We start from the raw sequence: 26,832 nt of genomic DNA, 5'->3' as shown, positions 1-26,832 counted from the left end.
CCAGTCTCTGCAATGATCAGGACATTTACAATGGTTGAGGAGCTTTTAGACTTTTGCGAAGCACCCGAACATTTTAAAAATAGGGTGAAGAGGTTGGACAGATGGTTGAAGCGACTAACTTGGGGGCGGAATCAAAGTTGTACAACATGTCGAAGCGCGTGCCGCTTAAAGCGAGAACATTTCGGATAGACTGAAATCTACAACGCGTATTTGATTTTTCTTTAATTTTTTTGTTTGCTTTCACTTTAGGTGAAACTTGACTTTATATTCAATGCATTCACATAAATACACCTAACCGCATCTTTCTTTTTTACTTTTTGTCGGTAAACATCACGAACGGTGATGCCAGCCAACCTTTGTAACGAACCTCAAAATCTCCTAACGTTACCACACAAGAGAAAAAAAGAAAAGAAAAATCTCCCGCGAGTTATTGGAATTCAGACTGACGGATGTTTTTTTTATATTTTAGTTACTCCTTATCGAAATTTTTGTGTTCGCTCAGCAAATTTAGAAGAAGTAACCTAAAATCTTGCCTCCCAGATGCTTCCGTCTGGCTTCTTCGTGATCCATGATGCCACCGCTAGTCGTCAGGACAACGTATCTGAAAAAAAAAACAACAAAACAAAAGATAAATTTGAGTGTTTAAACGCAGAGTTCAACATTTCCCAACTGCTGATTAATCAAATGTATCCATCCATTGAATCGAAAGTGATTTTAGACTCAAATCCGGGATTAATGGTGGACTTTACTCTGCAGAGATTTATTCTAGCCTCCTAGGGAGAGCAATAGCGCATCGATGATTTGACACGCTATCATTATGAGGTAAGAAGGCTAAAAGCTATTGAACATTGCAGCAAGACAAAAGTATAGACGTAATAAGGACACGCGTCATTTTTACATGGAAAACGTTGTAATATTGGGAACCTAAACCACTTACATAATTTACAATGTTATGAAAACTCATATGTGAATATGTACGTTATGTGGAAGATATTGATTTGGAAAATGTATTGGAGGTAACCACTTTCCCTTCGATGGGACTCGAACCCATGACCCTACAGTACGCTAGACTGGTGCTTTTAACCAACTAAGCTACGAAGGAACTAAGCTTACACAGCCTCACTTGATCAGTACCGTTGCTGATGAAGAATGTGTATAGCCGCCAGACATTCTAAATACTCACGCTCCTCTAATGTGGACGTGTACAATACACATGTGGAAGTATTGGCTTGATAAATGGATTGCGAGTGATTTGACTATGCGTCCAATTTGGGAATCTCGAGCTCGTTCAGTAGCCGCTAGGTTGCGAAGGCCGACGGAGGTCCTTCGTAGCTTAGTTGGTTAAAAGCACCAGTCTAGCGTACTGTAGGGTCATGGGTTCGAGTCCCATCGAAGGGAAAGTGGTTACCTCCAATACATTTTCCAAATCAATATCTTCCACATAACGTACATATTCACATATGAGTTTTCTTAACATTGTAAATTAACGTCCAAGTCGGGTGGTTTAATCCCCGAAATAGGCGATTACCTTTGATTGAACACTTACATAAGTCTTATCTTCTTTTTATTGGCATTACATCCTCAACTGGGACATTGCCGCCTCACAGCTTACTATTCTTTCAGCAATTTCACAGATATTAACTTCGAGGTTTCTAAGCCAAGTTATCATTTTTGCATTCGTATATCATGAGGCTTGGAAATTGTCTCGACTTCCCTGGGCATAAAAGTATCATCGTGTTAGCCTCATGATATACGAATGCAAAAATGGTAACTTGGCTTAGAAACCTCGCAGTTAATAACTGTGAAAGTGCTTAATGAACACTAAGCTGCGGGCGGCTCTGTCCCAGTGTGGGGATGTAATGCCAATAAGAAGAAGAAGATATCATAAGGCTAACACGATGATATTTTTATGTCCAGGGAAGTTGAGAAAATTTCCAATCCAAAAATTTCCTAGACCGGACCGGGAATTGAACCCAGCCACCTTCAGCATGATCTTGCAGCGTATCTTACTGCACAACTAAGGAAATCCCATGAATCTTATACTAAAGCCAAAGTTTATAATAGTAAAGTTGCGCAAAGAGGATCTGCTAACAATGATTCTGAACGATGCTCATATTATTATTCTGGGAACTTTTATTTTTGTTCAACCCTTCAAGTGACTTCACGCGAGTGTTAACTTCTAAAGCTTTTTTATCTCTTACCAAAGTTTAGTTCAAACTGCAAATAAGCGCGTTTCTTGTTGCTTCTTTATTGGAAGGTGTAGTAAAGTGTTTTATTAGCTGTTTCTCAAACAAATTTTATAATTACTGCCATCGGGGGTGACAATGGGTCATCGCTCTCACCGGCAGTCTAGAGGTCGTACGGCAAAATCGTTCAATAAGGTCTCTTATATTTTAGTCTTCTTGGCCTCAGATACATTCAATCTATTCTACAAGCATTCTAAGTAGTTGAAACAGTGACCCATTCTCACCCCCGACGACGGTACATTTTATTTGTTCCGTTTTAACTCGCCATATCAATTACCAGGTGATAACAATACTTTCGCCCTGCAAAGAAGTATTTGTTTACTTTGTCCGATAGGTAGGCGGATGACGGTGAGGGTGGCTGGGTTCGATTCCCGGTGCCGGTCTAGCCAATTTTCGGATTGGAAATTGTCTCGACTTCCCTGGGCATAAAAGTATCATCGTGTTAGCCTCATGATATACGAATGCAACAATGGTCACCTGGCTTAGAAACCTCGCAGTTAATAACTGTGGAAGTGCTCATTTAAGGCCTACATCAACAGACTACTTATGTCCTAATGATGGTAATCGTGGAAGAGTTTAATGAACACTAAGCTGCGATGCGGCTCTGTCCAAGTGTGGGGATGTAATGCCAATAAGAAGAAGTAGCGATGGCTTCGCACTGTTAGGGCTCTTAGGTATTTCGAGTGACCAAACAATTGAGACGTAAATTATCTCAATGCTTTGTACTGTTCGCTGGTACGTTCATTCCTCCTTTGGTAGACCCTGGTTCCTCTTACTCTCGGTCGCGTTGATCCCATCCGTCCTTGCCCTGAGTTGAGAGAGTAGATTAGAGGCTTCTTGCTATTCAAGGCAAGTACATTTACCTACTATCATCAAAATTTGTTGCCTGATGCCGATTCAAATTTCAGCATTGACTATTCATCCAATTCAAATTTTCCACTGGTTCTCTACGTTGCGATCGGAATCGAAACAATAGCAGAAAATCTACTGGTAGCGATGTCTTGATTGCCAGGCATTCCCGAATTAAAGAAAACCCAGTTGAAAGCGATTCTTGAGAGAGTCTCGAACAAGTCTGTGTATCAATAGAGATCCATGACCAAAGGCTGTTTCTGTGCTCGTTATAAATCTCTTCTGATCTGGTCCGCGAGATCGAACTTATTGAAACTCACTGCCAGTCTTCGCTGTCTTAGAAACGGCCACGACGATAAACGAAAAGGCCGATTTCAATCTGGCTAGTATCTGTCGAAAGCAGTAACAGCGCGGTTTCCTCCATTCTGATCCAGAAAATTCGATCACGCACCGCTCATCACACGTTCTGAAGAGAGATCTGAATAATGTTTCGTGATCTTCCTGGCAGACTAGCGGACTACAAAATTAATGACACACTGCTCTGAGGCAACTAACGGATACTACCACTGCGAGCGTGTCCGCCGCCAGAGCAATTACAGGGCTGTTACAACAGTCGCGGATTTCGCGATTTTCGCGTTTTTCGCGAAATTCGCGGAATTGTTGCGGATTTGCTCTTTCAGTCGCGAAATTCGCGGTTCCGTTAAATGTTGTCGCGAAAATCGCGGATTTATATTTACATTCTCTCGAAAATTTAAAATGTTAATGTTTTCATATGAGTGTATGAGAAGTAAGCTATACTTTGGGATCCGAACACATTTATAACACATTATATATTTTAGTTATCGTATGAATGTTGATTGATATTCAAACAATATTTGAAACCCGTCTGTTGTCCTGAGTTATTCCCATAAATGTTGTTGCGAATATCGTACAATATTTTTACAATTTGGGGCTTGAAATTTTGTCTATTTTGCACTCCAAGGGTGACCGCATTAAAATTTGCACTTGGGAGCGCCGAAAATGAGCTAAGGCATGCTGGTCAACAATGTCTTGTTAGACAAAGTTATATGGCCTTATAAGCGCTATCCAGCTTTCCACGCTCGGTAATGGCGGCTTGCCGCTGTGTAAAAATCAATCGGTCACTGTACAGTTTGACACTAGCTGGAGGAAAGCTCACTGGCCTTCCTGGGTGAGGGGAAGGGAAAAAAGGCCTTTTCGCCAGTGAGTTTTTCTCCAGCTAGTGTCAGAAAGTACAGTGACTGATTAATTTTTACGCACCGACGCCAGTGCGTCGCCATTACCGAGCGTGGAAAACTCAGGTCGGTGGCGCGACGCCATGTTTTTGTAGCCAACATCTCAGTATAAAATTCATGATAGTATGTGTTTTGTTTACAAACATCACATTTGATTTCCATTAGGATACAGAACTGTCAGTGGGATACGGTTGCGTAATGTTGGCTGCAAAACAAACCTATTGTGTGAGATAGGGATGCCACCGGGCTGGGAAAACTGGATAAGTTCGGTACACCTCATAATTTGATATGAGTTTCGAAAAAGGTTTCGAAAAATTAGACAAATGAATGCCAATGACATTTTACAACACTGCTTGTGCTTGAGTACATTACAGAAACTGAGACACCAGGAAAATCTCGGTTGATTGCAAATCCGACGATCCACTGCTCGCAATCAGTGGTGCGAATTCTCAATCTCAGTGACTGAAATTAGTTGAAATTGATACCATATCCTCTTCACACTCACTTCCTAACAGTGAAAACTGAAAATGGTTAGCAGCAACAATCAAAGAAAGAGTAAACAAAAGACCTCTCTTCTCATTGCACACGCAGCCCGCAGTGACAGTCCATTCAGTTCACTCGCTGCTGCGTGAATGCGACGGCCCTATATAAATGCATGGGTGAATACTATCACTTGAAAGACAATGACAGGAGATTTGTGCCGTATGAACATCAGCTTCAGCCCGCTGTTGGCAAACCGAGCAAGCTAATCTACTCCTGCTTTGTCTTACTGACTGAAAGACACCGTCATAGGCGAAGAGGAGCAGAGAAAAATACAAAACAAAAGAATCACACTCAGCAGGCATTGTTGATAAATTGCACCACTGCTCGCAATAGATCAGTGGTCAATAGACGATGCAATCCCCCCAACTGGGTACTTGTATGTTCATGAGGAGCAGAATATCGCAAGTCCTGTATTTCCCTCTGCTCCAATATGAACTATGCAGAGATTATAACTCCATCCGGCACTTCGTGGACAGCACACCTTATTTCGACAATTTGTTAAACAATCCGCAGACCTTACAGACTCTGCATATATTTTTCAGAGCTTTTTAGGTAGAATTTTAGGACCTCTCTGGAGAATCAGTTTAATCAGTTTGGTAAAATCGAGTTCTTAATGCTGCGTTCAGACAGGGCAAATGAATTGAACAAGTTGCTTGAACTTATTGAACGCGAATTGAACGTCTAAACATTTCCGTTCAATTCACTCGAACGAAAAGAAAGTTGACTTTTATTTGTTTTGGCATGTTCAACTTTTGGCAAGTCCATTGAATTCTACTGAGTTGTTCAATTCACTTGCCCTGTCAAAACGTAGCATAAGGATCCTAGTCATCTGGATTTCTAAATAGTTAACACATTTCAAGTTATTGATCTTCTATATTACCATTAACCAAGCTGTTATATACGTGTGACCAACGCCATCTAAACAACCTACTTAGAACCTCGTATCGATACATGCTATTCAAAACATCATGCGGCATATTTTTTTCACGTTTTATACTGATCAAAGCATTGATAGATTAAAAACAACAGTATTGAAATTGTGCATTGAAATGTGTTTTTACGTGATAATTCGCTTATTTTTGTTTGTCACGGTTTTGTTTTTGTAGTCGCGGATTTCATTTTGTTAGTCGCGGATTTCGCGGATTGGAATTTGGTTAGTTTGTAACAGCCCTGCAATTATCGAGCGTAAGTTTAAGCATCGGCAGAATACTATTTGAAAGCCCATAAACAAACATCGCCAAGACTTTGGGCTGACATCAATGCAGTTTAAAGGCGAAACTGCGACTACATCCCCGGAACTCTGCGGGCTATTCGCTGAAAAAAATGCGTGTCTCCAACGAAGCGCAGCTTGCAACGTTTTATAAGGTTCAATAAAGCCGCCAAACATTAGGCGCGGTAGAAGTCGACGTTGATGCTATATCAAGGGCCGTTGTCATGAAACCATTATTTTCGCAAGGCAAGCGACATCTTAGCTCCGACCAACACGGCTTAACCGGTGGTCGTTCTACCACTAGCAGTTTCCTATGCCTTACTCACCAACAGCCGGGTGCAAACCGATGTTATCTATAACGATTTGTCCGAAGCATATGACGAAAAGTTTCCTAACAAGATCCGGCAAACCGTATAATGTCTGTAGATAATCATCATTAAAACAGAATACTAAAAACCTGTGAATGTAGATTTTAATTTGGCAAAAATTGGCTACCAAATTAAAATCTACAAAAGTCGATAACAAGACTTCTTACAGAAGCCGATAACAAGTGTCTGCTTGCATCTTGTTTACGTTTTCCAAACGCGCTTTTCAAAATCAAACTATGGGAAAACGATTGAGGCCCTGATGAAAGTGAACTAAAACCCACTTAAGCTACGGACCAAAATTTCTTGCCCTACACCACTCTACACTGCTCATTTGTTTACATATTGTTATCCTGTACACTGTTATTAAAAATACTCACCCGAACTGACGCGACGGGAGCAGTGTGTTGGTCCACCGTTCGATATCGTCCATCTTGACGTCGAACCGGGGGGAGATGATGCCAGCCTTGTTGAGGCGTCCGGTTAGATTAACCACGACCTTGCCCGACCGATGATCGTCGACGATCTCGAACTCTCCGATGTACCCATGCTTCATCATCACAGTCAGGAACTTGATGACGACTTTGCTGTTGGGCCGGATCAGGACCTGGCGCTTTCCGCGCTTCTCGGCATTGTTGATGCACTTCAGTGCATCGGCTAGCACACTAATGCGGACCATTCTTCCTACAAAACAAAAGACAAACACTTACTTTTTATCGAGCCAAATAACAGCACTGATATGCCGCGATGGGGAAGGTTATGTTCGAAGTGGTCCATCAACGAATACAGCGAAATTGACAGCACAGGCGGGTAGGAAAACTGCAGCAACCGCATAAGAAACGGATTTCCAATTCCAAAAATGTCATTTCTATGGCACTGATATTCACATTTCTACTTCACAGCGATCTGCGAACAACGAATCCACTCCCAGGGTCAAATTTTCACTGATTCGCAGCGGAATTAATCACGAAAATCTATTTTACCTCGATAGTTTATTTATCGACACAACATACGTCGGAGAGAACTTCGGTTGAAAAGAACAGGAAACAGCCGCGACAGATGGAAGGTTGGTAGCAGTGCAAACCCTGTCAGCGGAGAAACGTCATGCACAGGGGTGTAACGGTGTAACAGGGCTGGAATATATATTTCGCGCCTAACATTAAGGTCTGTCTCATTTGGAGAATTAAACTTAAAAGTGACAGTTCGAAAATTAGCAAATAACCCGGTAATAAGAATGGCTGGTGCTGCCCAGCAATTCCAATAAGACATCGATGCAAAATTATTCGATATCTGTCAAAAGTAATCTTGCTCTGCGAGCAGGGTTATTTGATAATTATTGAAATGTCACTTTTAAGTTTAATTTCAGTTTAATTCTCCAAATGAGACAGATCCTAAAAAAGGCTTGCACAGAAAACATCATAGGCCTTTTCATATGATGCCGATACTTTGTTTTAGGCTGTGAACCATTCCATCAATTCGTTTAACTTTTAGTTAAAATTTGACAGTTCGATTGTTATTTCGCCGTGGTTAAAAACAACCCTGCCCGGAGCATGGTTAGATTTGACAGTTCGATAGTTAAACTTTGTTCGCGAGAAAATTGGCGCCAAATCCATTTCGTTCCGAATAACTATCAATCTGTCAAAACTCAAAAAGGGTCGGCTTCGGAGTAAAATTTTAACCACGATGGGGAAATAACCATAGAAGTGTCAAATTTTAACTAAAAGTTAAACGAATCGGTGAAATGGTTCACAGCCTTAAGGTTGGTATCGTGTTCAAAAGAAATTTCTTTTTCTATCTCAATCACATGTTAATTTCCGTTCACTGAATCGGAAAAGTAAAGATTCGAAACAAAATTCTTACAACAGTATCCACATGAAAAGAACAAAAAACAAAATTGGCATTTGTAAGGTTCCCACGCAAAGTAATGGGAGCTGTCACTTTACTTTCGGAAAAATGATCTGTTCGATTATTCCGTAAGTAAAAGTGACAATTTTCTCCATGCAGATCAGTTGTCAAAATTCCTCTTGGTAATATTGAACAAAATTCCGTAACCTCTCTACTTTTTAAAGGCCAGTATCGACTTAAAAAGTAGAGAGGTTACGGAATTTTGTTCAATATTACCAAGAGGAATTTTGACAACTGATCTGCATGGAGCAAATTGTCACTTTTACTTACGGAATAATCGAGCAGAATATTTTTCCGAAAGTAAAGTGACAGCTCCCATTACTTTGCGTAGGAACCTTACAAATGCCAATTTTGTTTTTTGTTCTTTTCGTGTGGATACTGCTGTAAGAATTTTGTTTCGATTGTTTACTTTTCCGATTCAGTGAACGGAATTTAACATGTGATTGAGATAAAAAAAGAAATTTCTTTTGAACACGATACCAACCTTAAGTCGATACTGGCCTTTAGACGTTGCAAGCAAATAAAGACAAAATTTTCAAAACGACTTATCTGCTTTTGTAAACAAAGATTCAAACGACGATTTGACGAATCTGATAGCTCTCCCACGCAAACCAAAACCACCGATAGGTGGTGAAGGTTTCCGCTACCTGTTGATGGTGCTGGTTTGCGTGGAAGTGCTATCAGATTCGTCAAATCGTCGTTTGAATATTTGTTTACAAAAGCATATAAGTCGTTTTGAAAATTTTGTCTTGAAATCACTCGCAACGAGCATTTTGCTCACAGAAAGTGACAACTGTCAAAAATTTGCCTGTCTGACTGCATTGAAAGTGATTGCATGCAAACAAATGACAACTCGTAAGCAAACGCTTGCTTGCATTGTGTGACTGATAAGCGTTAAAAATTTTCAACTCGTAGAAAAGAAATTGCGCTTGCTAGTGCAGCATTAGCAAATTTTTCGCTCGCAAAAGTGAAAACGTTTTCAGGTGGCAGTGTTGCACAGCAAAAATAGGAATGAAATTACACTCAAAAAAATACACACGCGACTATAAAGTGTTTCGCCCTTTGATTTGCCCTACTGGTCAAATATGTGAGATTCGAGTGTGAAACACTTTCAGCAACTCACCAGACAACATATTATTTCCAACAGCAAAACACTTTCAGAACAAGTGTTGTTATACTTGATAATACAAGTTTTCCACATTGAATTTCAAATGTTATGATATTGAAATCAAAAAGTATAGTTCTTTGTTTTAAACAGAATAAGCTTTGAAAGTAAATTGTTTAGTTATTCAAATCCAATTATTTTTATTCTTATTATTATCGCGAGTAATATGAAAAACCGTTTTCGGCAGAATAATCATATTTTTATTGTTTATTAGTAAAAAAAAATCTACATATATTTTGATACACAATTGCTTGGAAAATGTGGGCTTCATGGCCGTGCGGTTAGCGACGACTATGGAGTGTGGGTTCAATCTCCGAAAAGGAAGATTTTAGCGATCGGTTAATTTCTCCACTGGTCCATACTGGGAGTTATGCGTCCTGTCCGTTGTCTCATGCATGTCTTGTTTCAATCGCAGCGTACTGTAAAGACATTTTAAATTGATGAATTATATGGTGGTTATATTTTTTACTACCTTATAAGGTACACACCAGTCATGTTCCATGGTGAATATTGCGTCCTATAGCACCTGATTTTTTCCTGTTGAAAGAATAATAGTTATAAGCATTATTCTAAATATGATGGGCCATATTTAATTAATTTTTCCTACCTTCTGGAAATATTTTGATTTTTTTTCCTGAGAACGTGAATTTTCCTAGCTTCCTTCATGTTCTCCACTAATTGCCACAACTTGTAAGTTCAATTTTTTTTTCAAAGCAAAACATGCTTTAATAAAGTGTAAAACACTTTCGATTGTAGGGATTTTACTTTGATGACTTCGCCAGCAATACAACAGAATTCTCTTTATTGCCAAATCCAAAACGATCGAATCGAAAGTGTTTTACACTTCGATATCACTGTTACTGACTAGTGGGGCAAAACCAAGTGTATTCCACTTTAATTAAATAACCAACACACTTGATATCGGTGAGTGACCGGTAATTGAGTTCTCAAGTGTTTTAGCTCTTGAACTCAAAGGGTGAAGAAGTTTAATCTGGAAGGATATCCATTTTGAATTGAACAGTGGACCAACTTTGACATCAATGTGCAAGAATTCTTGAATCGAGCGTTTCAATTATTTTCAGTGTAGGTTTTGTGGCCGAAAAACAAGTTTTTCGTTTTTGTTTATATTTGCATGAGAGTAAATCTGTCATTTGCTTAAAGTAAAAAACTGCTACGTGTGACTGCAATTGCGAGTGTTCTCAGAAATAATTCGTTCGCACGAGTGAACGCCGCGTGGAATTTTGTGGAAATGCGCTTATGGAAACATTACACTAATAAAAACCCACACATTTGTATTGGCAAAGATCTAAAGAAATTTACAAATAAATTTTATGTGTGCGTTAATAACCACCCGCTATGGGACCCTCGTTAGCCGTGCGGTATAAGACGCGCGGTTTCAAAGCAAGACCATGCTGAGGGTGGCTGGGTTCGATTCCCGGTGCCGGTCTAGACAATTTTCGGATTGTAAATTGTCTCGACTTCCCTGCACGGAGAACCTCAGAAACTCATTAATGGGTGAAATTTCACTCAGTTCATAGAATAAGTGGATCTACTCATTTAATGAGTAAACTTGATTTTACTCATTAATGAGTAAACACCATATACGTCAAAAAATGTGGAATATTTACTCGTTTTTGAGAATGAAACAAAGTGCAAAAATGGGTAAAAAACCCCCATTTTTGGGAATAAAATTTTGTGGAGCTTAAAATATTTTTTCGGATTGCAATAATATATTAATTCCAACAAAAAACTCAAATTTAAGTGTAAATTTATTTGATTATTTTTCTCCTAATACAGTGGGTTTAGATTTAGCAACAATTACATTTTTATAAGAACTTTTTTTTCCCTAATCTAATAAACACATCTTCCGCAAAAAAAGACGACAAAACCCGCATGCCGTTTTTGGTTTGGGATGTTTTGTCACAAACACAGTTGGCGCTTTTATCGCAACTTTATGTCTTGAAAAGACTTGGGTCCGGAACAGGTCGTTGTCGTCGATTCCGAATAAGGTGTGCTGATGCAGATCCGTGAACAAAAAGGCGATTTCTCGGCAAGCTCCATGCCATTCTGCTCTGTTTCTGAAAGAAGATATTATTTTTATGATTTGAAAGAATACATATTATAAAATAGCAATATGAAACTATCAAAGATTTTTACTTACCTGTTTCTCCTTTCTATACGTCGTATTTCGTTTTAAGTTTCCCGTTTATTGCTCAATATCGCGATTTAAATTTTTAATCATTTTGTTCCACAACTTTGCGTCAAGTTTATGAAAAAAACTGCATAAGTGTTTTTTCACCCATTCAAGCGTTTTTAATACTCCTTTTTCAATGAAAACTTCATTCTTGAAATGAGCTTTTTTTACCCATTCCAAGTTGTCAAAATTCCCTCATTTTTTGACAACTGCATACTACTACTTAAAATGGGTACTTTTTTACTCATAAATGAGTTTTCGAGTTTCACCGTGTGGGCATAAAAATATTATCGTGCTAGCCTCATGATATACGAATGCAGAAATGGTAACCTGGCTTAGAAACCTCGCAGTTAATAACTGTGGAAGTGCTTAATGAACACTAATGCTACGTTTAGACAAGGCAAGTGAATTGAGCAAGTCGCTTGAATCGAACGCGAACTGAACGTGTAAACACCTTAATTCAATTCACTTGAACGAAAAGAAAGTTGAACATGTTCAACTTTTGGCAAGTCAATTGAATTCAACTGAGTTGTTCAATTCACTTGCCCTGTCAAAACGTAGCATAAGCTGCGAGGCGGCACTGTCACAGTGTGGGGATGTAATGCCAATAAGAAGAAGAAGAAGAAGAAGAAATGGGCGAATCCACATAAAGGTTATTAGTTAATAAGGGTTATGTGTGTTTCCACATACATGCTATGCGAATTCACATAGCCGTTATGTGGGAAAAGCTATAGTCAAAATTTATATGTGCCACACATAATGGATATGATTGGATTTTTGTCAGTGTACAAAATCCGCGCGGTGTATCGTATAGACAGCACCCTACAATATATAGAGGAAGATTGTCGCTGTCGTCACTGGCGAAACATCTTTTGCTGGCGCGGAAAGTGCACTAAATGTCAACGAAGGAAAAATTAGTACGTTTCAACAGATAGGTACCCAACATGTTTGGGGACGATAACAAAGGGAACCGCAGCGACAATCGTCCTCTATAGTTTATTACCTCTATGGGTCCGTTCAAAAATTACGTCCAAGGTTTGAGGGGGGAGAGGGGTCCGAGTATTGTGACAGTTTGTTACAGGGGGGAGGGGGGTTCATCGTATGTGACGTCCATTCACAAGAAAAAATCCTGAAAGCATTTTAAGAACAATTTGCATTTTAAAAACATATTCAAACTGTTAATAAGGGACATAACTTACTATCACAGAGAACAGACATGGAGGCTCGAACAAAATTTCTTGCAAAACATGTGTAAACAAACTATCCGAACCGCAACGCCAACGACGTCGACATTGCAACTCACACTCTCATTTTGACAACACGATGGCGCTGCTATGCTCTTGCATGCATAACGACACTAGCGCACAGTGGCATTTTTTGATGACGCTAGCGCTGATTATGCACGGGATAGCGGCGACATTCCAAAGTTATTTCAAAATGAACAGTAAAAAGTTATCACAACATAGCGAGTGCAGCTTCAACTTCTGTTCTCTGTGTTACTATGTTATTGTAAAAATAGTGTAGGAAAAAGAAAAACCAAAATAATCGCTCAAATAAAAATTACACATGAACGTACAGGGGAGGGGTCGATGATTTGTGACAGTTTGTGACATGAGGGGGGAGGGGGGTTGAAATTGCTGAAAAACGATGGAGGTAATTTTTGAACGATCCCTTATGGCGGCTTGTCAGTGTTTAAAAATCAATCGGTCACTGTACTTTTTGACACTTTTTAGCTAGAGGAAAGCTTATTGGTGTTCTTGGGTGAGGGGAAGGGAAAAAGGGCCTTTTCGCCAGTGAGTTTTACTCCAGACAGTGTCAAAAAGAACAATGACCGTTTGACTTTTACACACCGACAAGCCGCCATTGCCGAGCGTGGAAAGTTGGATACTCGCGCCCGTATCTTGCTCTTAAAAGCGAATGTGAAAACCCCCGCCAAAAAATCACATCTGTTTGGCATTGCTTTATTCAGCTTTCCACGCTCGGTAATGGCGGCTTGTTGGTATGTAAAAATCAATCTGTCATTGTACTTTTTGACACTAGCTGGAGGAAAACTCACTGGCGAAAAGGCCTTTTTTCCCTTCCCCTCACCCAGGAACAACCAGTGAGCTTTCCTCCAGCTAGTGTCAAACAGTACAGTGACCAATTGATTTTTACACATCGACAAGCCGCCATTACCAAGCGTGGAAAGCTGGATTGTGACTCTCGAGGCGCGCCAGGATGCGGATTTTGGAAAAGAATCGCAATAAATATTGAAGAATAGGCCTTTTCACGAGACGTTCGAAATCAGCTGATTTTATCGTAAATTGACAGTTCTTCTATGAAAATGATACTTCGGGTTTGCGGGCCTGTGCAGTCTCGGCAGTAACACATGAAAAGGCCTATAGATTGATGATGAAAAAAATATTGTCAATATTTCTTACACCCGTTCTGCTACACGGACAGATAAATCAACCCAAACTTTGAGTTCAATATACGCACTATTGAGAACATCGCCGAAAAAATTTACCCAAATTTGGGTAGTTTTCCCTTTCTTTCCCATGATTGCTATCAAAACTAGAGCAAGATGCAAACACCTCACCGAGGTTGCTCAGCCCAATAACCCAAATTTGAGTAAATTCAATATTCTCTATTTTGGGTTGATCAAGGTCCGCTTTGGATAAATTAAACTCAGCTTTGGGTAAATTGTTTACATGGGATTAAAGGCAAACTACCTACACGCTTACTTCAGTCTACCCAAATATAGGTGAAGAGTACCTACACACAAAAAAAAATCGTTGGTAGAATTAAAAGAAACGTTAGTGAAATTAAGAAAATTAGTTAGTGATTTTCAGTAGAAAGTAAAGAATTGTTAAATCTACCAACTCAAAAAATGTCACCACGGCAAGAGCTTTGACAAGAGAAATTTTCTCAAAATAACAAATTCCTCTCAAAACAAATGGCACATTTTACATTAGAATTAACTGGTGATACTTTCAAAACAACAGGTTGTGTGAATTCTCAATTTCATTTGTGCATTGTAAATTTACGATTGCGAGAATAAAATCAAAAACTCTTAATATTGATTATTTTGTTTCAATTAGATTATTTTTATTGTCATTTTAGAAGTAACATTTTTTGGTTTGCATCGTTTATGAATTATGTGCCTCTAGATCGCGTTTAGGGATCCAGTTAGGGATGGCGGCGGTCAACTACTCGTTATGGAAATCATTCTTCGGCTTTCCGACGGGATCTTGTCCTAAATGTTTTATCTTCTGTTTATTTGCTTTGAGGAACAGCCTCGACCAATGCTGAACATCCTGGGAATAAAATTTATGATTACCATCCTGAATATAATGGATATAATGAAAACTCACGTATAGAAATCTCAGTTAAGCACAAATCCTGGCACAAATGCACCGATGAATGTTGGCAGCCGATGCCAGTTCTTGACGGGACCAGCTATAATCCATTAACATCTACGATGATCTATAAATAAAAGACAAAATACCATGGAGTTTTTAATACGAATAAAAGATTCTGCAACGAGGTCTGGAAATATTTACCAGTCGATGGAATTTATTTAGGCCTTGAGGAGCACTTGATTTTTTCTTGAGCCGGGAGTGGTTTTCCAAGTCCAGACGTTTACAGCTGTTTTAGTTGCCAGAATATTTTTATTTGAGCACAGTGCTGCCAAATCGAGAAAACAAATAGATCATTTTTGACATTTTTCCATCTTTCAGTAGAAAATTTCCTCTTTCAAAGCTACAATTTTTCATAAACAAAAAAATTGTTCAATTGAAAGTTTAGTTCTCACAGTAAATGTTTTACTACTCATAATTACTAAAGATCAACACCTTTCAAATTAAAAGTGTAATATTCTTAAAAGTACAATTTTTTTTCTCTCTGTGTATAATCACCGAAAAGTGCACATACCTATTTATGGGTGAAGTGGCGGTTACCTATATATGGGTAGTTTACCAAGAAGGAATTTATAGGTGAATTTCACCCAAATTTGGGTGATTATTTTAGCTTTAATTTCAGAATTTCATTTCATTTGGTTCAAAATGTTCAAAATATAAATAATTGAATACATTTCAAATCAATTTAACTTTATTATTGACATCATCGTTAATTACACAAACATGATGGAATATGGTGGCAGGGGACGGTCCTATACAGCAAAGCGAAGCTAAAGTTCTTTCAAATTCTGATCACCTGAACACTGATAAGTAACATATGATCAACAACATAATCCTCAGTGCAATTTGTGGGTGCCTTTTGTTGGAACCGAGTCATGATGGTCGGAGAAGAAACACATCAATAGCAGCATCGGGTATTAACAATATACATATTCGGCATATCGGGTAGCATTCGAAGCATAGGGTAACGAATTTCAAAACTCCTTGTGAAAATACTCCGTAACTGGCAACAGATGACAATGGATCGGATTTAGGTCAGACCGCTGGTCAGGCATTCTCTTCAATTGATTATTTTGGTTGTCCAATACTTGGTTTCTATTGAAAATACTTGTGCTGTCCCCTCGAATGTTTGTCCTGCGATAGAAAACGATTTTAAAACCGTGCGTTAATTAGCGTAATATAACTTACCTTCCAGCGAAGCAATGATATAAAATATAATCAACCGACGTACTCGCGCTAACCCGTTTAGTTTCAACCGTCCGGCTCCAACAACCGTTGAACCAGTAGTATGCATTCGGGATATTCTTGGTTGCCGCAAAGACCAAACAGGATTTCCGTTTCATAGCAGACTTCATAGTGACTACCTATTTGATTGAGTGGAAATCTTTTCCCAAAATATACATCTGTAAAGTTACAATGATGTGATGGAGTTGAATAGAATAACAATCCTCTTATGAAAAAACTTACATATTATTAGAACAGATACACTGGCTGTGGGTTAGCTGAGCTCCTGTATTCCGTTAGATCAGTGTTCCGAGAACGAGAGAGCAAAAAACGTCCGGATTCACATCTGGGTCGTAGTCGCCTGCTGCTGGGGCTGCTGGAGTTCCTTAGGAGCACACTTGGGATGTGGGATAACACACTTTTTCCACTACCTAGATGAGTTTATGCAATAGAACAATCAATTAATAATTTGGTAATCAACAAGGTTATATTTACTTACCATTATTAGTAAGTAATTTAAGGTTGGTATCGTGTTCAAAAAAAATTTCTTTTTCTATCTCAATCACATGTTAAATTCCGTTTACTGAATCGGAAAAGTAAAGAATCGAAACAAAATTCTTTCAACAGTATCCACCTGACAAGAGCAAAAAATAAAATTGGAATTTGTAAGGTTCCCACGCAAAGTAATGGGAGCTGTCACTTTACTTTCGGAAAAATATTCTGCTCGATTATTCCGTAAGTACAAATGACATTTTGCTCCATGCAGATCAGTTGTCAAAATTTCGCTTGGTAATATTGAACGAAATTCCGTAACCTCTCTACTTTTCAAGTCGATACTGGCCTTTAGTTGTATTTGATCCTATTCCATGAGGATAGTTAAAAATTTTCCGGAGCTTTCTATCGGAGACTTTTGAATAACATAACAGAAACATAAACAATATTATTTTTTCACCCAAATTTGAGTACGTTTATTCACCCATATATTGGTAAAGTCCCTTTTCTCATAATATTGGTAAAATTGACTAATTTTCTTGGTAAAGTTTACCTATAATATGAGTGAAACTTTACAATACCCAAATATGGGTGAAATGAGTACCCATAAATAGGTAAACTGATCTAAGCGTGTAGTGCCAGAAAAGTCATTTTACTCAAATTTGGGTTATTGGCCCACACGCTTACTTCGGTTCACCCAAATATAGGTCAAGAGTACCTAAAATCACCAAAAAGTGCACATACCTAGATATGGGTGAATTTGCATTCACCCATATATGGGTAAATCAGATGGGAACGATTTATAGGTAAATTTTACGCATATTTGGGTACTTTTTTATTCTTTTATATGAGCTTAGAAATCATATGTGAAATTTGAATATTGAAAATGAAAATTTAAAAAACACATGATCATTAAAATTTATAAAATTTATTCAAGATTAAACATAATACAATATACATAATACAAAAATCGTAATTTATGCATGTCCCTTTAGGAAAACTCCACTAATATGTATATCATAAATAACTCGAATAGTCAAATACAAGTTTTTTTTTACTACTGGGCTGCTGTTGCGTGACTGACCGGAGCAATTCGGACCGGGTCGAGGACATTCGGAGGTCCAGGGAAAATTGAAGCCTCTGCTGTGGGAGTCAGCAAGTGGCAGACATTGCATTACAGTTGTTACAGCAAATGCCAGAAAATGCCGATAGCGTCTCGTTACGGAGATTGCAAGCGTAACTTGAGGAGTGGGTGGCGTCAGGTCTCACGAAGTTTTGAAAATTGATTCCTATAAGAGAGACGGAGATGTATCATTGTGAAAGTTAAAGGCGCGGGTCGTTATTCAATCTTACCTTTTCAGGGGGTTTCGTTGAAAGGCTGCTGATTAGGTGAATACCGCTGTGTTCCACGTCAGGTGGACCGCATCTATTTATGTATCGGTATTCCACCGCTGTTTTCAATTCTCAACATAGTCCCGGTTGATGTATAAAAGAAAAACGGATCAGTTATACTTCTCGTAGTGGATATCGCAGCGGCAACCTCCGTGATGTGGGGGATTCTTATTCCCTAGTTCTCGTTCCTACAAGAATGATAACAATGGAATGTTACTGAGGACTGCCGGTGTAATTTTTCATGCGCTTTTAAACTAGGTACCCTGTTTATGAATTGAATAAAGAACATCCAGCGCAGAGTTTTCACTTTCAGTCGAGCTTGCAGTATTGGGTACTTACCAATGGGGCACTAGTGCCAGAGTCCAATTGTTTGGTTTGGCAAAGGTATTCTGGGCAACAAATCGGGAGGTGAAACACCAATTTGAGGGCAAAATGAAAGATCCACGGGTGTCACGACAGCTGCCAAATGTTTGGGACCACTCGGAACTATCGTACTGTGTCCGAACATCCCCATCTTTTGGGGTTCGTAGTCGATTTCCGATTTCTTCATGATCAGAATTGCCTGCATCGGAACCTTTTCAAATGGTGATTGATCCTACCGAGCTTCCATGCAAATGGGATGAACATTCTGCAAGACCAAATTTAATTAAATATTTGAAAACTGTAAAATATTTATGACTACTTACATTGTTTATAAAAATATAGCAATACCAATCTATATTAACGTATAAAATCTTATATGCTTGATTTATTCAATTTATTGTTTAGCGGCAACTTTGAATTTAGCAGAAAAATATCTCCGGGAGATCCGAACCTTCATGTTGTGCGGAATTGTCAACAAGATCATTTTTTCACCCAAAAATAGGTAAACTTGATCACCCAAATATGGGTAAGACAAACTTTATAATAATATGAGTGAAATTCACCGATTTAATTAGTGAATTTTACTCATAATATCAGTAAATTTGCATTTACCCATATATGGGTGAAAGGATTACGTATTTATGGGTAAACTAAGGTAAGCGTGTAGTAATCGATTCAAAATTAATCGATTATCACAACGATGAATCGATTAAACGAAATAATCAATTAATTTTCGACATCCTTATGATGTCGTAAAATTCTGATTAATCGATTAGTAACTAATCGATTACTCACGATTCATCTCGATTATTGAATCGATTAATCGTTGGGTAATAATCGATTCAAAATTTATCGATTATCACAACGATGAATCGATTAATCGAAGTAATCGATTAATTTGCGACATCTCTAATCCAGCCTCGAAGTTTTAACGATTTTGTTTAGTTTTATCCGTTTTATCAGACGGTATTTTTTACCTATATGTAAAAAAAGCTTAAAAAAGCTCCCAAGCTTCAAATAAATATCACATGTAGATGGAACTACCATACTGTTCGAAAAAGCCTTGACCAGCTTGACCGCGATTAAAGGTTGCATCACAGACAAACAGACGTAACACTAGAAAAATTTCCATCGACCATGACTTCAACGACCAATTTAAATTTGATCGATTGCGCGTTTCACAACTAGAGGCGCTAGCGTCGTAATCCTTCGAGTTTGAGAAGCAGAACAAAGGGAACCGAAGCGACAATCTTTATCTAGTAACTAAAATATCTTTTAGTTTTACCGGCTCGAACAATCAATTTATTCGACCAACAATATCACACACGAACGACCGAAGCGCCAACTTGAGCACCAACAAAAGATATTTTAGTTACTAGATAAAGATTGTCGCTTCGGTTCCCTTCGTTCTGCTGTCCGAAACATGTGTGGTACATACCTGTCAAATCGTATGGATTTTCCTTCTTTGACATTTAGCTCCCCTATCCTCGCCAGCAAAGATGTTCCGGACAGCGACGACAGCGACAATATTTATCTAGTAACTAAAATATCTTTTGCACCAACCATCAAAAAATATATGGGGGTTTGTGCAACTTCACTACATATACAAATGCTCAAACATGTTCGGCGAACTTTGACTCCACCCCCGACAACTCAAACCAAAATCAAACCGTTTTAATTTTTTCCAACCGAGCTGCCAACTGTCAAATGATTGTTCGAACAACTTCACACACGTTCAAACAAAACAGCAACCGAAGTGTTTTCGTGGGGGCGGAGTCAATGTTCGTCAAACTGCTTGACTTGTGTACATTGCATACGTTGCATTAGACGTCAAACGGTTATCAATCGACGTCAGATGCAATAAAAGTACATCTGTGCAGCGCAATGCAGCTGTCATTGAGTTTGACGTCAGTTTGAAGTTTAGCGGTCCGATAACTGCAACTATCGCAGCTATAATTGCAGTGAAAAGGCATTGCAGTTAAATGACTTGCAGTTATCGAACGTCTACATGGAGAAGCATACGGGACATTTTTTAAAACTCTTCTCAAAAATTCTAGAAGCAATTTAATTAAAAATTTGACAACTGATCTGCATGGAGCAATAAATTTGAATTTTGACAACTGATCTACATGGAGCAAATGTCACTTTTACTTACGGAATAATCGAGCAGAATATTTTTCAGAAAGTAAAGTGACAGCTCCCGTTACTTTGCGTGGGAACCTTACAAATGTCAATTCTGTTTTTTGTTCTTTTCATGTGGATACTGTTGTAAGAATTTTGTTTCGATTCTTTAATTTTCCGATTCAGTGAACGGAATTTAACATGTGATTGAGATAGAAAAAGAAATTTCTTTTGAACACGATATGTACCAACCTTATCCAGTGTGATAAATATCACAAAATAAAATATGAAATCGAAAAATTACGTTTATTATGCAGTAGAAGGAACGGCACGGCAAATGCTGGGTAAAGCGTACCATTAGTATTTTGCGTACCTGATTGAAAAAATAGACCCCATCTTGCGGTCCTTAGCCTCTTACCCAGCAACTCCTATCCCTCTCTCCCCGTGGTGCTGGCCGGGATACGAGCAATCTTAGGGAAGATCGGGTACCCAATCCCGATGGGAACTATGGTCGTATGCAGACCGGGAAGGGGGGGTTGCCTCCTCTCCGGAGGTGCAAATCTTACTGAGCGTCTGTTCTCCATGTCAGGATCGGCTCACAACAGCGTCTGTTCCCCATGTTAGGGGCGGATGATCATCGTCCGAGTGCCAGCGAGGGACTCTTAAGTGAAACTGTGCACCATGGTCCACCAGGAATAAAGAGGAATAGTCCGGAAATTTAGGGGGTTTGGTGTCAGCCAGCCTTTAAAAATACATACGCAACGAATAATCAACAAGAGAGTACGGACCGGAACCATCGGCGAAAACCACTGCGATGAAAAGGGACTAGCGATTGGAAACTCGGTTCGTGGAACTGCAAATCTCTCAACTTCATCGGTAGCACACGCATACTCGCCGATGTGCTCAAGGACCGTGGATTCGGCATGGTGCGAACGTTTAGAGGTAATCATACCATCTACCAGAGCTGCGGCAACACACACGAGCTGGGAACAGTTTTCATAGTGATGGGCGATATGCAAAGGCGCGTGATCGGGTGGTGGGTGATCAATGAAAAAATGTGCAGGTTGACGATCACAGGCCGGTTCTTCAACTTCAGCATAATCAACGTCCATGGCCCACAATCCGGAAGCACTGATGATGATAAGGACGCATTCTACGCGCAGCTGGAACGTGAGTGCGACAGCTGCCCAAGCTACGACGGTAAAATCATCATAGGAGATTTGAACGCTCAGGTTGGCCAAGAGGAGGAGTTTAGACCAACTATTAGGAAGTTCAGCGCTCACCGGCTGACGAACGAAAACGGCGTACGACTAATTGATTTCGCCACCTCCAAGAATATGGCCATTCGCAGCACCTACATCCAACACAGCCTCCCGTATCGGTACACCTGGAGATCACCACTGCAGACAGAATCACAAATCGACCACGTTCTGATTGATGGACGGCACTTCACCGACATTATCAACGTCAGGACATATCGTGGCGCTAACATAGACTCTGACCACTATCTGGTGATGGTTAAACCACAGAGAAACAGACGTCTCTCTTAGAACAAAATGCAATCAAAATCATCGTCACGGAAACATTTCCGCCCAATGCTAAAATTACTGTGTGTGGAAAAGCGGCAACCAGATGGTGGTAGTGTTCAAACGTCAAACACAAGCCAAATCGATGGAAGCGCAACAGGTAGCCGATTGACCACCTACAAAAAAATAAATCAACCGTTAAAAAGGTGAACGATGTAACATGTGTTGAGTGAGACGTCTGTTTCTCTGTGGTTAAACTGCGCCCAAAACTATCTGTCATCAACAATGTTCGGTACCGACGACCGCCACGGTACGACCTAGAGCGACTGAAGCAACCTGATGTCGCCACTGCATACGCGCAGCATCTCGAGGCAGCGTTGCCGGAAGAGGGTGAGCTCGATGGGGCCCCTCTTGAGGACTGCTGGACAAAGCAACCATTAACGACGCAACGGAGAACAACGTCGGATATATGGGACGAAATCGACGGAACGATTGGTTCGACGAAGAGTGCAAACAGATTCTGGAGGAGAAGGACGCAGCGCGGGCGGTCGCGCTGCAGCAAGGTACCCGGCAGAACGTGGAACGTTATAGACGGAAGCGGAGACAGCAGACCCGCCTTTTTCAGGAGAAGAAACGCCGTCTGAAAGAAGCAGAGTTCGAGGAGATAGAACAACTGTGCCGTTCTCAAGAAACACGCAAGTTCTATCAGACGCTCAACGCATCCCGCAAAGGCTTCATGCCGCGAGCCGAAATGTGCAGGGATAAGGATGGGAGGATCTTGACGGACGAACGTGTGGTGGGGTTGTAAATATTCGGCAGCACTGGATGAAGGTGATGTTTTTGTATATCATTTTTTTTATTTTCTTCCTGCTTTGAAATCAACCTCACACTCCCGGAGAGGCAGAAAAGTAAACAACAGAACTCACATCACCCCCTGCGCCGCGAAGATGAAATTTATTACAGCAAAATGTACACATTCACCCAACAAATTGAAAAAAATCACTACGCGTTTAAATGGGCCACTCACAGTCATACGGTAAGGCGCGAACTGAGCAGCCTGTCAGAGCGACTTGTGAGTGGCTGAATGCGAAATTGAATGGTCGGTGTTGGAAATAATTTTTCGGCTGCACCCAGTCGCACTCACCGCGGCGGCGATAAAGGCGACTGCAGATTATCCAGCTTTCCACGCTCGGTAATGGCGGCTTGTCGGAGAGTAAAAATCAATCGGTCACTGTACTTTTTGACACTAGCTGGAGGAAAACTCACCGGCGAAAAGGCCTTTTTTCCCTTCCCCTCATCCAGGAACGCCAGTGAGCTTTCCTCCAGCTAGTGTCAAAAAGTACAGTGACCGATTGATTTTTACACTCCGACAAGCCGCCATTACCGAGCGTGGAAAGCTGGATACTGAGATCCATGTTTTTCACTGCATTGACTGTGAAATATTTCTACCCTGGTGGTGATTGAAAGGTGGAAGCAGCACTACGAGGAAAATTTGAATGGCGCTGAGAGTACAGGCAGTGAAAGTCAAGGGTGGTCAAGGCAGCGGAGATGACTACGTCAGTTCAGCGGACGATGGAAGCCAACCAGCCCCCACCTTGAGAGAAGTTAAGGATGCCATCCAACAGCTAATGACCAATAAGTAAGGATGGTATCGGAGCTGAGCTCGTCAAGATGGGCCCGGAAAAGCTAGCCACTTGCAAAACTGCTACCGGAGTGAATGAGTTCGTGGGAAGTTATCAAGCCGGCTTCGTTGACGGCCGCTCGACAAAGGACCAGATCTTTACTGTACAGCAAATCTTTAAAAAATGCCGTGAATACCAGGTCCCAACGCACCATCTGTTCGTTGATTTCAAGGCGGCATACGACAGTATAGACCGCGTAGAGCTATGGAAAATTATGGACGAGAACAGCTTCCCTGGGTAGCTTACCAGACTGATCAAAGCAACGGTGGATGGTGTACAAAACTGTGTGAGCATTTCGGGCGAACACTCCAGTTCGTTCGAATCGCGCCGGGGACTAAGACAAGGCGATGTACTTTTGTGCCTGTTGTTCAACATTGCGCTAGAATGTGCCATGCGGAGTCAGGTGTAATAGCCGGGGTACGATTTTCAACAGATCCAGTCAATTTATTTGTTTCGCGGATGACATGGACATTGTCGGCCGAACATTTGCAAAAGTGGCAGAACTGTACATCCGCCTGAAACGTGAAGCAAGAAAAGTTGGACGGGTGGTGAATGCGTCAAAGACAAAGTACATGCTTGTGGGCGGATCCGAGCGCGACAGGGCCCGCCTGGGAAGCAGTGTTACGATAGACGGGGATACCTTCGAGGTGGTCGAGGAATTCGTCTACCTTGGATCCTTGCTAACAGCTGATAACAATGTTAGTCGTGAAATACGTGTTGACCAGAGAAGGAAACCCTCTCACAAAGAATAACAACTAGAGTTCCCTCTCTACACCACGGCAGGCTACTGACTGATACTTCGGCCAGCAGCTGCAGTTCTCTTTATTCAACAATAAGTATATACAATACATCCATAACAATATTCCTAAATCTACCCAAGAGCAACTACAACCAACTGGCGCCCGCTTCCTATCCATCTTCGATCTACAGCGAAGCGTCGCACACTACCTGATATTCCAACACTCCTCCTTAGTGTGCACGCCTCGCAACTCTCCTGGCTCCTTCTAACACCGAGCCTCCCGTCCAGAGCTCCTCCTCGCCGAACAATTCCTCTCCTGGCCAATCCGTTGCCCGTACAAATGGCCTCTATCCGACGTTTGCACAGCACCCTCTGTTGACCAGCTCCTGAATGTTCCGACGCTCCTCCTGGAGTTCTGCTGACCAGCCAGCATCCTACCGAACGTTCCAACCTCCTGATGAATTCCGTCCGGCGCTACCCAAGACTTACGTGGCTGATCCATGATCCCACTGCGCCACGCGACTTATGCGGCTGATCCATGATCCCACTGCGATAACGTCGACGGCCATAACATCCCACTAAGATGGAGAACGGGAATCGTTCCTGGGCCCGTAAACTGTTGGCCGGAGAAGGGGAACCCTCTCACAAAGAATAACAACTAGAGTTCCCTCTTTACATCACGGCAGGCTACTGACTGATACTTCTGCCAGCAGCTGCAGTTCTCTTTATTCAACAATAGGTATATACAATACATCCATAACAATATTCCTTAATCTACCCAAGAGCAACTACAATCAACTGGCGCCCGCTTCCTATCCATCTTCGATCTACAGCGAAGCGTCGCACACTACCTGATATTCCAACAATACGAAGGCACATCATCTATGGAAGTCGGGCCTACTACGGGCTCCAGGAGAAACTGCGGTCACAAAGATTCGCCACCGCACCAAATATGTCATATACAAGACGCTGAAAAGACCAGTTGTCCTCTACGGACATGAAACATGGACAATGCTTGAGGAGGACTTGCAAGCACTCGGAGTATTCGAGAGACGGGTGCTTAAGGGAAGATCCATAAAGTACGTCACGCAAAAATTGGCGATTTTTGACAACCCCCTCCCCCCTTTGTCACACTATTTGTATTAAACCTCTAAAATTTTTGTATGAGTCGTCACGCTGCTCGGAACCCCCCCTCCCCCCTAGGAGCGTGACGTACTTTGTGTATGGCCCCTTAACACCATCTTTGGCGGTGTGCAAGACGGTGTGTGGCGAAAAAGAATGAACCACGAGCTCGCCCAACTCTACTGCGAACCCAATGGACTAAACCACGATGACGTCACGCGTTGATTTTCAGTAAGAAGAAAACCTCATCTGAGGGCAAAGTTTACAAAAAATGAACATCAACGTAAACATCCGGTGAACTAAAAGCTCCGAATTCACTCAAATCAAGCTCTATCTGGTAAAAGGGCGAATGTCGCAAGAGAGGATTCTCTTCGTCGACTTCCCCTCTTTTAAATAAAAGTGACAAGCAGAGGATTTCATCGCGGTTTATCACCTCAGAATGCAAGTTTTCATTGTTTTCTTTCGTTCTGAGGGGAGAAACCGCAAAGAAATCATCTGCTTGTCACTTTAATTTAAAAGAGGGGAAGTCGGCAAAGAGAATTCTCTCTTGCGACATTCGCCCTTATTCCAGATAGAGCTTGAAATGTTCATCGGCCCGCAGCGGATGTCATTTTTTCGAGCGAAAAGAAGAAGAATCGTGAAAAAAGAAGACGCTCGTGGTTAAGTCCATATCCAGAAGGTAGCTAAAGCCGGAAGGTAGAGATGTCGTAAAATCCCGATTAATCGATTAGTAACTAATCGATTTCTCTCGATTATTGAATTGATTGATCATTGGGTAGTAATCGATTCAAAATTAAGCGATTAGCACAAAGATGAATCGATTAATTGAAATAATCGATTAATTAGCGACATCTCTAGCCGGAAGGGTACGATGGGCAAGGCATGTTGCAAGAATGCCGGACAGCGACCCTGCAAAGATGGTTTTTGCTTCCGATCCGGTAGGTACGAGACGGTGTGGAGCGCAGCGAGCGACATGGGCAGACCAGGTGCAAAACGACTTGGCGTGCGTAGGGCGCATTCGAGGATGGAGAGATGCGGCCTAG

At 40.8% G+C, this 26,832-nt stretch overlaps 1 protein-coding gene and 2 long non-coding RNA genes across 4 annotated transcripts; all 3 read right to left on the bottom strand.

The window, feature by feature from the left end:
• Nucleotides 1–209: 209 nt before the first annotated feature.
• On the bottom strand, nt 210–7,600 carry LOC134205636 (small ribosomal subunit protein uS8A). 2 transcript variants are annotated; one of them, XM_062681067.1, is made up of 3 exons: nt 7,450–7,600; nt 6,847–7,150; nt 210–601 (listed from the first exon to the last, which is right to left on the bottom strand). In XM_062681067.1, exons 2-3 carry the CDS (start codon nt 7,143–7,145, stop codon nt 508–510), a joined length of 393 nt encoding a protein of 130 aa, XP_062537051.1. In that variant the 5' UTR covers nt 7,146–7,150; nt 7,450–7,600; the 3' UTR covers nt 210–507. The 2 variants fall into 2 exon arrangements, with proteins under 2 accessions (XP_062537051.1, XP_062537052.1); XM_062681068.1 differs by having other exon boundaries at nt 7,354–7,491.
• Nucleotides 7,601–15,830: 8,230 nt separating this feature from the next.
• On the bottom strand, nt 15,831–16,987 carry LOC134209532 (uncharacterized). Its single transcript, XR_009978757.1, has 4 exons — nt 16,852–16,987; nt 16,596–16,783; nt 16,317–16,531; nt 15,831–16,262 (listed from the first exon to the last, which is right to left on the bottom strand). It is a non-coding gene; the product is annotated as an uncharacterized LOC134209532 (long non-coding RNA).
• An 852-nt stretch (nt 16,988–17,839) lies between these two features.
• On the bottom strand, nt 17,840–18,995 carry LOC134209527 (uncharacterized). The gene is made up of 4 exons (XR_009978756.1): nt 18,923–18,995; nt 18,576–18,864; nt 18,198–18,424; nt 17,840–18,133 (listed from the first exon to the last, which is right to left on the bottom strand). It is a non-coding gene; the product is annotated as an uncharacterized LOC134209527 (long non-coding RNA).
• Between the last annotated feature and the right edge of the window lie 7,837 nt (nt 18,996–26,832).

Source organism: Armigeres subalbatus, chromosome 1, assembly GCF_024139115.2.
Source record: "Armigeres subalbatus isolate Guangzhou_Male chromosome 1, GZ_Asu_2, whole genome shotgun sequence".
Classification (NCBI taxonomy): Eukaryota; Metazoa; Arthropoda; class Insecta; order Diptera; family Culicidae; genus Armigeres; species Armigeres subalbatus.
Note: the sequence above shows the minus strand (reverse complement) of the source record. Positions and strands in the feature narration are given on the sequence as shown.

What these genes read in the sequence shown, in the direction of transcription:
- LOC134205636 (XM_062681067.1), bottom strand. Translation starts at nt 7,145, where the DNA reads ATGGTCCGCATTAGTGTGCTAGCCGATGCACTGAAGTGCATCAACAAT. An exon ending in CTCCCGTCGCGTCAGTTCGG is followed by an intron (nt 602 to 6,846) that starts GTGAGTATTTTT and finishes TTTTTTTTTCAG; the next exon opens with ATACGTTGTCCTGACGACTA.